General features: G+C 37.3%; 1 protein-coding gene across 1 annotated transcript in view; it reads right to left on the bottom strand.

The window, feature by feature from the left end:
* Positions 1 to 527: 527 nt before the first annotated feature.
* Positions 528 to 12,050, bottom strand: part of LRRC72 (leucine rich repeat containing 72) — a gene marked incomplete at both ends in the record, with an annotated part of 39,229 nt that continues 27,706 nt past the window's right edge. Inside the window, 4 exons of the mRNA XM_081146980.1 lie at positions 528 to 693; positions 1,504 to 1,531; positions 4,689 to 4,841; positions 5,902 to 5,991. Coding sequence (XP_081003106.1) covers positions 528 to 693; positions 1,504 to 1,531; positions 4,689 to 4,841; positions 5,902 to 5,991 — 437 coding nt within the window. The remainder of the gene's footprint in view (positions 694 to 1,503; positions 1,532 to 4,688; positions 4,842 to 5,901; positions 5,992 to 12,050) is intronic.

The raw sequence follows: 12,050 nt of genomic DNA, 5'->3' as shown, positions 1-12,050 counted from the left end.
CTAACTGTGGTATAATCACCCAGTGGAATACTATACAGCAAGGAGAACAATAGAATCACTGCTATTAGCAACAACATGGGTGAATTTTACAATGTTGAGTAAAAGAAGCCAAACAAAAAACAATTCAACTTCTGTGATTCCATTTATATGCCTTTCAAAAACAGACACCATCAGTGTACAGTTTGGAAATCAGGATGGGATTACTTTTGAAGTGAGGGTAATAATGGGTAATAGGACTGGTGACAAATATGAGGCGGCTTTTAGAGTGCTGGCAATGTTCTAGCTCTCGATCTAGGATGCCACTGTCATGGATGTGTTCACTGACAATTTGTTGAGCCGAGCACTTATGATTTGTGTACATTTCTATATACGTGTTTTACTTTAACAAAAATGTAACACAAAATGTGGGAATTATTTTTCATTATTGGTGTTTCTGTTTATATTTAAATGTTTCAAGTAATGTCATAATACAGAGAGAAGTTTAATATATAACTGAAAACCACTAGGAGTCCTAGAAATAGCAGGGGTTATCTCAGTGTAATGGTGAACATTTGAGCAGGTTCTGTGCCTTTGTCTTCAAGGTACTTTTCCTCTCGTTTTGGAACCGTGTCCCAGTTCAGAGAGGTAATGGCCATCACCGATCTCTTCATGGACCTTACAAAAACAGCATCTTCTGGGTCATCAAACACAGTTCTGCAAAAATAGCAATTATGTCAGAAAAATATCAATTAGACCAAAATGAATTTTTAATTTAAATATCTCAATGCCACATTTTTTTAAGGTGCCACTAACAAGTATATTATACAGTTTCATGGATAGAGTTTTAATAATAGAGTTTTTGACCAAATTTGGGATCAGCTATTACAGTTTAGGTCTCACAAATTTATACACTCATGTTTTAAACCAGTGTTAAATGAAATGATTAAAGTATTTCTAGATCTCATATGCACATTAGTATTTTATGTACATTTTACTGGAATATTTTCTGTATTATGCTATATTTTATAAATGTGCTTGGGGATAATATTTTTCAACACTGAGTCAGAAAAAATTCCTAAGTTAAAAATTAAAAGAGATAATGGTTTTTAAATTCATCAATATTCATGAATTTGAAATGTTTTTCATAGTTTCAGAAGTATTTGCTTTTGAAAATGTAAATTCCAGTGAGTATAAAATGTTAATAACTGCTCTCACTGGGCATATTTAGGGGAACAGTAAACAAGAAAGGTAAAGACTCTCATCTGTAATAGCTAATAGTTCTTAAGTTTTATTTTTTTACAAATCAAATCACTTTATCTTAGGTTATAAAAATAATATTAAAATTTAAATATGTCAAATATGAATATATAGTTGAATTCATTTATGAAAGACAGCAATTTTTCCTATCGAAGAGTTAATCATTTTTTTAACTCATTAAAATCTATTTTGGGAAGTGGGGATAATTTAGGGGGTGAGCAGTTACAAAATAATCCAGTAATGAAAGTAAAGTTAAAAATCACTTACTTCTCTACATTATTCGCAAATGCAAAATCTAAAAAAAATACATTTCTCTATTAGTATCTTTCAAATGTTTAGCATTTTAAAACAATGGAACAATGGTGTAAAGAAAAAGTCTAGAGCATAGCTCTCTGGTCTTCGAGCAAGCATTCAGATCCATCAAAAAAGCCTTGATACCAAAGCCCCAACTGAAACTTCCTCTTAGATAAAAGTACCTTAGGTTTGTCTTAGGTTTTGAGGCAAATTTTTATTTTCATTTATTCATTTTAAATATATCTTTATTGATTTCAGAAAGAGGAAGGGAGAGGGAGAGGGAGAGACAGAAACATCAATGATGAGAGAGTCATTGATCGGCTGCCTCCTGCACGCCCCCGACTGAGGATCGAGCCCTCAACCCGGGCATGTGCCCGAACAGGATTCAAACCTTGATCTGGATCCTAGGTCAATGCTCAACCGCTGAGCCATGCCTGGCCGGGCTTGAGGCAAATTTTTAAATACAAAACGCATCTCCAAACTCTGAGAACAGAATGCTTAATCAATGTAGTTACCAATGGAACCCAAGTGGGAGTTTTTATAATTGAGATACTGAGTCTCAGATGCAGAAACTGATTCTTTTTTTTTTTTTTAAGATAGGCACATGTATCTATAAATAGAATATAGACCAAATGAGGAGAAATATTTAGGGCAATTTAAACCATTTGGATTCTTGGCATTAACTTCAAAGAAACGGAATAAACCCCAGGTCACAGGAATCCGTATCTTCCTTAGCTCTGGAGCTCAAAGGCTAGTCCTCGAAGCTTGGGTTTCTTACGGGATCTTGCAGAGACTATCACTGCTTCATTCATTCCTCTTCAGAAGGCCTAGTGCCAGGCTGGAGATGGAATGTAGCAGCACCTGTTGGGCCACCAAAGCCCAGTGTGAGCTCTTGGCAATCCACAAGCAGCAGGGAGCGCTCAGCCTCTGCCTTAAGAGAGGAGCTGATGGCATCCTTCCCTTTGCAAGTGGCTGGCTTAAGTCTCCCACAGATCAGAAAGCTGGAGCAAAGTAATATCCAAAATACAACTTTTACTTCCTAGAAGAGATGGTGTTCAAACCCCAGGGAGGCTGACCTCAAAGCTTGTACTCTTGCCTCCACACAGGTTGTCCTCTAATTGGAGTACGCACAGATCACTTGAAAAGGCTTGTTAAAGCAGTTTCCTGGGTCCCACCCTTGGGTTTCTAATCAAGTAGCTCTCATTTGGGGCAAGAATTAGCATTTGTAACAAATTACTAAGTGCTGTTGCTGCTGGTTTGGGGACCACATTTTGAGAACCATTGCTCTGCACTATACTCTTCTGCATCCAGGACGTCCTCCAGGCATTACGCCTCTTCTATGGGACACACAGGGATGAAGGAACAAGTTAAGTGACACGGTGGAAACAGTCATACAGATTCTACATTGTTACAACGGGCCAGGTCTCTTCAAAAAGTCATGGAAACAATCTGGGGATCTATTCTAAATGAAAAGAGACTAAAGAGCCAGAACAGCCAAGTGTAATTATGACTCTTGAGTGGATTCTGGTTTGAAAAAGCAGCTATGGAAGCCAACTTGGAACTGGGAAAATCTGAATATGGATTACGTATTCAATATATAAATGTTACTTTTCTTAGGTGTGATAATGGCCTTGTGGCTATATAGGATAATGTAATTTTTAAATTTACAGGCCAAATTATTTAGGAGTGAAATGTCATAATGCCTGCTACTGAAGTATTTAAACGGTTCAGCAATACTTTTATATTTTCCAGTTTACATAAGGCAAAGTCTCAACGGAGGGTGGTGAATATGGCAGAATACTATTATTGAATATACATGGGCATATATAGGTGTTTAATATTCTTTCAACTTTTTCTATTTTAGAAAAATTTCACAGTAAATAGTTAAGAGAAAAGTCCCGATTTTGCCCTCATTTTTTTCGCTCTTGCTCTGTATAACTTAGCTGGCTATAAAAGTCTTGGTTAATTATTACTTTTCCTTAGCATTTTAAAGGTGTTAGATCACTGTTTTCTGACTTCCATAATAGCAGTTGGGAAGCCTGTTGTGAATCTATAAATTATTCTTTTCTAGCTAATTAAGATTATTTTGCCTTTGGGGTGGATTTTTATTGTCATCAGTCTTTTATGTCTTTGGATTAATTTTGTCTGTTGAATCTAGGGATTTATATCATTTACCAAATTTGGAAAATTCCCAGCTTTATTACTTCAAATATCACCCTCTGCCAAATTTCTCTAATTTTTTTCCTTCAGGATTACTAAATTTATATTGAACCTTATCTTTCTAATATTTTCTTATCTCAACAGCTAATTAATATTTTCCATATCTTGCCTTCTTCTGTGCTGCATTCTGAATAATTTCTTCAAAACCCTTCCAATTTAATATTTTCCCCCTTGTTTCTAGAAAATCTGTTCGAGAATGTATTTTCATTTTCAAATGTATGTTTGCAAAGTGTCATGAGGAAAAAGGCTTTTGTCTTTGTATCTTTTTAAATCCCTCTTTGTGATGCCTGATGGTGCAGCAGCCCCCTTATACCATAAAACACACTAAAAATAGCAGAACAAAAGACAGGTGTATTCTTGAACACTAATGACATCGATGAACTTTACACTAACCTGGAGCCCTACCTTTGTACTTCTTTACTATGTGAGAAACATAAACCTCTATTTGTGTAAGTCACTGCAGCTGGATTTCTGTTACATACAAGAAATTAATTCCAGCTAATAAAACATCTTGAATATATTCAACTTATACTTGCATATAATGACCAAAATGTTAACAGTGCTTATTTTTGTGTGGAGAAATCATAGACAATCTTTATTTCTTCTGAATATGTTTTCCATATTAGCAAAAACTTCCAGCCTTAATTGGTGAGGTTGTCCAGTGCCAGTAGAACAACAACTGTAGCTTACTTACTGATCCCGTTATACTGTGCTACATACTGGGGTCAGGAATTCATCGCGATGTCTCATTATTCTCACACTACCTCATTTAATTCAATATACGTAAATGAAGATAAGCATTGCACATCCCTTTAATTTGACTAATTAGAAAATATTTATTTCACTATGTAGGTACTTAACTTATTGTAAATTGCAGTTATTATTATTATCAAATTACCCAAAAGTTTGAGAAATTGTGATTTCAGTTTTGAAAATACCTGAAGGTACTCTCTGGGCTGGTTTTTGCTTAAAAGGTGATCTAGGATTCCATGAGGCATCTACTTTTCCTCTGAATGCTATTGATTGAAGAATATGAGCCTTTTTATGGTTAAAAATGGTAATCATTGATCTTCTTTCTTTTTCTGTAACTTCTGATAAATGCAATAAGTAATGTTATTGCCTAACAGTATAAATATATATACATGGTAATTCAAAACAGATTTGAACGCCTTCAAAAAATATAAGGCGTCCCCCAAAACATGCATACATACACTTTGAATAATTATAAAGGCAATGTTTATTAAAATATATTTCATTTTCAAAATTGAGCTATCAGCTGTTAAAATATGTATACATTTTTGGGGGACACCCTGTATTTTTATCTGAATTATGGTAGATGTGAACATCCTGTCAAAACTAATTTGTGAAGGGCTATCACAGCTATTCTCATACTCGTACAAGTGCCCAGTATATGCCCCTCAGGTCACAGGCACAGTCAACCCTAATGCCTCCCAGGCCCTTTCTAACACATCACCACGGATGACTGAGATCTCATCTCTGCTACATCCCTCATTTCCTCAAGGCTGTGAGGGAGAGGAGGCGTAAACATAAGGCTTTGATAAGTCCTCTTTAAGAAGGTACTCAGTCATTATTAAGAATGCTCAAACCTAGAGACAGAAAGCTAAGTACATAGATGGATAATAAAGCAGGCAGGCCTCCAAAAATGTAAAATGTAACCCACTGATCGTTTTTGTAGCTTATATGGATCAGATATGCTAGTTTATCTACAATGTCTAAAGATATACTCATGAAGAAGTTATCATTGATTATATACATTTTATTATATATGTTTACAGAATTTCAAAGTATATGATTTTCAGAACTTAAATAGACCTTAAGAGATTCAGTCCAATTCTCTCATTTTTGAAATAAGAAACTAAAGTACCAGGGGGTAAATGATTTGGCATTTAACACATTAGCGTCTAAATCAGAATCTGGAGACCTATCTTCACACTCAGATGACCTTTCCAAGACAGTAGTCAAGAGTCATAAATTCCTAGAGTAGGGCAAATTTCATAGAGCAAAGTTTTTGATAATAGTTTTAAAACTTTCATTTACACAGAAAATTATTTTCAAAGATATTCAACATTTTTAAACCACCGAACTACGACTGCCCCTCAAATATTTCTCTGCAAGAAAAGGCGTCCTTACGATTTCGGTCAAGCAACTCCACTCCAGGAAGGTGGTAGATGATATATAAACGATACAGGTTATATTGGCACAAAGGGTTTTGGTAGAGACCTGCAAAGATATCAGATTTCAAAATTAGTTTCATTTATCACTTGATAAAATCCAGAAAACTGCAGGATTAGTATAAAACACAAGGACATGTCCAGCTCTGCTTCACAGACCAAGCCAATAGCCTCAGCTAACCCTTACTTACTCAGAGGAGCACTTACTTTTCCTATCTGTTAAATTCATTCATTCAACAAATATTTTGAGTGCTTACTGTCTACTAGGAACTGTGCTAGGTGCGGGGACATATCATTGACCGAAATTTGCCACAAATGAGAAAAATTTTAACATGTCCGTAAGTTAATTTGCAAGGAAGACCTAGATTATCAGCTCTATGGGGCCTCAATGCTGCTCTTTATAGCAAAGTATTTATTGATTCTCTCCTTCCAGGCTCCAAGGTCATGAGGATGCCTGTGTAGAGATGGGCAGAGGGGCTGGGCTCTGTGTTCTTTCTCCACTTCCTACCATTGCCCACAGTTCAGAGTATGTACATGTTGGTAGCAGCTTCAGATCTCAGCAGGAACAGAGCTGAGCAGGTGTGGATGCTGCATCTTGTCCGCCTCTGGCCGGGTGCAGGGGGCTCAAGGCCCTGTGCACAGGTGCTGGGAAACCTGATGGGCCATGCTGGCTAATTCGGCGGCTGGAGGTGGGAGGCACGCGGGCGTCGAGGAGCTCCTGGCACTTCCGACGTCAGATTCTTCAGGCACAGGTATGTGGAACATTTTTACAAATCTTCAACTAGGAAGTTGTGAGGGTTTTATTTTAAAGGAAAAGGTAAAATATGTCCCTGTTCTTCTTTAGGTAATATTAAACAGGGTTTGTTTGGTTTTTTCCCCGATACAATGTGAAAACTTTTACGATTTCCAGTTGGATATCTTTCTACATGCAATTTCTAGAAAAAACTTCTGGAAAATACATCTAGTGAAGACCACTAGATGGCAGTAGCAGAAAGAGCTCCAGCTATTGTACAACTGCACTCTTTCAACAATGAGGCTCTTTTAGTGTGCATGTTAAATTTAGCAATACTCCTATAGCATTCAACTCTTTATAAAATACAAGCAGGCTTGATAAAATCATGAAAATATTAAGCATTAGAAATCCAGAAAAAAACTGATTAACATTTATAAAGAAGAGTTTGCAATCTAAAGATGGGAGGGCATGCTTAAAACACAACAAATTCAAAAAACTGAAATTATTAATCATCTGAATGTTTTCTCTGTAGTTAATCTAACGTTCTAATATTTGTTGTATAAATACAAATGTTTATGGCCAATAAAATCATTATATATAGCTATTCCCTGCGGAAAACATGAGTTTTAGAGGGATTTAAAACAGGCAATGGAAGACACCTGGTGCATCATAAACAAACGTTTTAAGACTAAGGAAAGGCATAAAAGAAAATATAGAGCCAGGAGCACCAATTTTTTTTTTTTTTAAAGGAAATATATATGTATTGGGGTTGAGAGGAAAAATGAAATGGATATTGTTCAAGATTTCCTAAGTGAGGGCCAAACTGGTTTAAATTTTAATCTTAAAAGAGAAGGAATTTAAAGTGGAAACACATAATTATAACTACAGAACAGGGAATAGAATGGGCATATATTACACCAGTAACAAGGACAGGTTTAAAAAGATCCACAGGGATCACGCATTGTATTCTGAGCCAGAAAGAGAAAAGACATCCTTCAAGGATATAAAAGCAAAACACAATCGTTTTTAATGAGTTTAGGAGGAGAGAAAGTCACATGTTCTTTGGCGCGGGAGTCTGCTCTGTATCTGGGCGAATCAGCCCCGACGCCTCCACTGTCGTTCACCGCAGCAGCTGGAGCAGGGCCTGTCCCCGCACAGGACGCGAATGGAAAACGCACCAGCACCTTCCAGCGATGCTACTGCTCCCACACCCTTCACACTCTCTTTCCCTCCGAGATCATGACTGCTTCTTTTCTTGGTTTTTTTCTCCCGGTGCTTAGTTAAGTAACATCTTTATATAAATTAAAAACAGCAATTTCTGGCTTCAGATTTGGACTTACTGCTATTACATTAGTTTCTTAAGAAGATGTCTCAATACTCAGAATCCGATGTGCTTATTATGGTTCCACATTCGTCTCATTGTAAAGTGAAATCTAAGTGACAGCAAGTCTGAAAACCTAAATTAACTTAAAAAATAAATAGAATTAAATCATTTGAAAGGCATTTCATCCTTATTAGCCTTTGCTTTTCCCCCGGCTCTTAAATTTTAGAAGGAAGCATTCGTATTTTTAACTGTCTTTGCCTCCCCCTCCTGCTATACTATTGAGCATTTCACATTTTGGATTTACGAGTTTTGGATTGATGCTACTAAAATTACCATAAATTAAGTTTCTAAGATATGAAACCGGTTTCCTGTGTCTGAAAGCTCTGAAAGCCTTCGTGATGTATGGGGTACATTCCTTTAGAAAGCATGAAGCAAAACTGCTTACACTTTCACTCTCAATAGGTTAATACTATTTAATCCGCCCTCCCTCTAGGCTGCTTACGGAGTGCACCTCAGTGGCGCCAGCGCTGTCTTGCTTATCTTAATTTGGGATTCTGAGTCTAAGCAATTTACATTCACCCAATAATATATCAAAATGTCTCTACCACCTTACTGCACACACTTGAGTCACATAAGTCACATGTGTGAATCTGCTTATTATTGAAACAGAAGAGAAAAAATACAGGCATCTAATTAATTGGCTTCAGTTAATGTATTTAAACTTTTAAAGCAAAATTTTAAATCATAATTTAAATGAACCCGAATGTTTTTAAGACCACCTTTGAAGAAAGTTGATGTAATTAATAGTGTACCAACGTAGCCATTCTGACGTGTGGGGAAATGATCTAGAGAAGCTAAAAGCGTATGTACTGTGTGCCTATATAGCGCGGCCCGTGGGAGGGAGTTCAGATGTCAGTGATCAGACACTAAGATCTTAAGGTTCTGGCTCAAGGTTACTTAGAAAGGTCAGCATCTCCACGATGATCCCCGTCTTATTTGAACTAAAACCTATGACCACCGCATACCACTAAAGCAGGGGGTGAACAGAGTGGAGGGGTCAGAATATTCTCTTTTTCGGGACAAACAGCAGTGACAACCCAGCTCTTTTTATTGTTCTGTTTTGTTGTTTGGGATGGGTGGTCCCACCTTGAGGGACATTTCAGGTTAAGAGGCCCAAATGAAGAGACCACTGAGATCGTGGTCCCACCCTGAGCTCTCAGCATCCCTAGTCATTCCTGGGCCGTTTGCTGGCAGCGGTGGACTGCGGCCCAGTGAGGAAGGGCCCAGTGAAAACGTTTAAGAGCAGAATCTGTAGAAAATGAAGGCCCGTCTTGAAAAGGCACTCTCTGTCTTCAGTGGTGACTCCTTATAGCTCTGCTAACAAGCAAGTCTTACAAATTATGGAATGTAGGTGTCTAAGTATACTCTCCAATAGTGAAGGTAATGAGAGAGAGAAAATTTGAGAGAAATGCAGAGACTAAAAGTTCAGGAGAAGGAAAGTGTAAGTATTTTGTTGCTGTTGGTGGGGGTTTGTTCTCTCGATTCTGGGAAAAAGGCTGGGGGACTGCAGGTGAGTGAATGTCACCAGCCAGGAAGTGTGTCTTTGACACATGTAGATCCTGATTTAGAAGGAGTCTGGAGGTGGGAAGCGAAGAGGAAACCGGAGCTGGGGAAGGAGGGTGTGGATAGGTAGACCGCCTGGAGAGAAGGGGTGGGGCCCTCCTGACTCAGCCTGGAAGTCAGGAATTCCAGTTTCCAGGACCTCACACTCTGCAGCCGGGTTCCAGGCCTCCCTGAAGCTCCCAGGCGTGTGTCTCCCGGGCCAGTTCTTGGCAATTCTCCTCATAAATGCCAGTGGATGGTACATGCTGAGATGGATTAGAGGTTTACCTCCAGGCCATCTTCTCACCCTCTCAAGAACTTGCACTTGAAGTGGAATAATAAAAACACTTCAGCATTTTATATGGTTTTGCAACTTGAAAAGGCAAAAATTTTAAACATTTCAAAAACACATGAACTTCTCATAGTTAATGAGCTGAATCTAATCTGTGATTACAAATGAGGCTCACAGAAACTGCACAAATACAATTAGTAGTTTAGTAAATGTAAACATTTTTTCCTCATACAATTTAACAAAAATGGGGCAAAGGTTCAAAATCTGCATACTTGCAACCAAAATTTTTCAAAAAATGCTTTTTTGTGTGTAATTGGACACATTTTCTCCATTTCAAAATATCCCACTACAAGATTCCCAGTTGGAATGATTATATAACTCTATAACTTGAATAGGTTGAGAAAAGGCACTCCTGCACCACACTCAGGGCTGACACAAGTCTGTGTTCACACACACACTTGACAGACAAGTGGCCTCGGGGCTGGTTTGAGAGTCCCCTCATTCCTGGGGCAGGCACATAATCCTGCTGACTATGACCGGGAAAACCTTGATTGCTAACCTCCAAATTTTGTATTGCGAAATAACTTTGCTTAAATTGAGTTCTTATATTTAGCAAATTATCCAATTAGTTTTGAATCAAACCCTTTCAACTCTAAGAAATATTTAGCCTGAGAGTTATAAAACTGTAAGCTCCATAGAGGTCCAGACAAGGCCTTTCCTGTTCACTTTTGTGTCCCCATCTAGTAGAGCATCTCATAGTAAATATTTGTTGAACGAATGAATAAATGATAAATATTTATTGACTGAATGAGTAAATAAATAGATAATTAAAAGAAATGAGGCATAACTATGTTTCAACATTTCTTAGCAGTTTGCTTAAAGCTTTGAGCCTTGTATTTCCACCACTAAAGGGAAATAATTCTAATCATGTCATAGGATTGCTGTGAAGATTTGAATGAGAATATTCTAAGAAAACATTTTCTCAACAGGAAAGACATTTGAAAAAGTTACTATAATGATCATTATTTAAATTGTCAGTTATATTTTTAATCTATTTACTATTTAGCAGAATTTCTAGACTGTGCATATTAATTCATTATCTAATCTACAAAACCACAATTAAACAATTTTTGTTTTTGTTGCTATATCAAAATAGCATTAATGTCAAAAATGCTTTTTTAAGAAATGTTTTACAGAAATAGCTTAATATTTGAAGCAATCCTGAGAAGTAGCTATTAGCTCATTTTATAGAAAAATGAAGTGAGAATTCCAATCTAGCATAACCAGTCTTTAAATCATGAAAGCATCTGTTCAGCACAGAAGGGCCAGATAATTCAAACATGCAGGACAATTCTGAGTCACAGACCTTATCACATCTCAAAAATAAGCATAAAATTGCCATGAACTTGGTAATACTAATACTTGGGTTTAAAGAATTCAGTTATAAGCACATGAACCGTTTCTCCTAAATTCAGTACATGTAACTGATTAACACTGAAAATGTATGAAAACTTTAATCACTATCAGTGTTATTGATCTGATTAGAGCCTCCACCATCAACACCAATTTACACATATTAAAAATACTGTCTCTGGAAATTCTGAGAAATGAATAGAAAATGAATAGAGGAAAAAACCAAACCACCACAAACCATCCATGTCATAACATTACATAAAGAAGTTTCCAAACTCTGAAGTTTGAAAACCCACTCATCGACCTGAGCACCTTTTCCCTTGGTACACCTAGAATAATTTGGCCTGTATTGCGATTGTGTACCGGTTTATTTACACTTCAATACTATCAGTTTACTGAGAGTAGGAACTGTGTATTATTTATTTTTCTAATCCATCTCTTACTCTCTTCCAATACTGCATCTCTTACTCTCTTCCAATACTCAGGCCATTTCTTTGCTGGGTGTGAGTCAGTATTCATGAATGAAGTTTGCTGCTCACCCAATTAAAAGCTTAAATAAAAACTTAGTTGGGCCAGGCCAGTGTGGCTCAGCAGTTGAACGTTGACCTATCAACCGGGAGGTCATGGTTCGATTCCCAGTCAGGGCATATGGCCGGGTTTCGAGCTTGATCCCCAGTAGGGGGCGTAGAGGAGGCAGTGGATCAATGACGACTCTCTCATCATTGATGTTTCTCTCTCTCTCTC

Source organism: Miniopterus schreibersii (genome assembly GCF_964146895.1).
Source record: "Miniopterus schreibersii genome assembly, chromosome: 9".
Classification (NCBI taxonomy): domain Eukaryota; kingdom Metazoa; phylum Chordata; class Mammalia; order Chiroptera; family Miniopteridae; genus Miniopterus; species Miniopterus schreibersii.
Note: the sequence above shows the minus strand (reverse complement) of the source record. Positions and strands in the feature narration are given on the sequence as shown.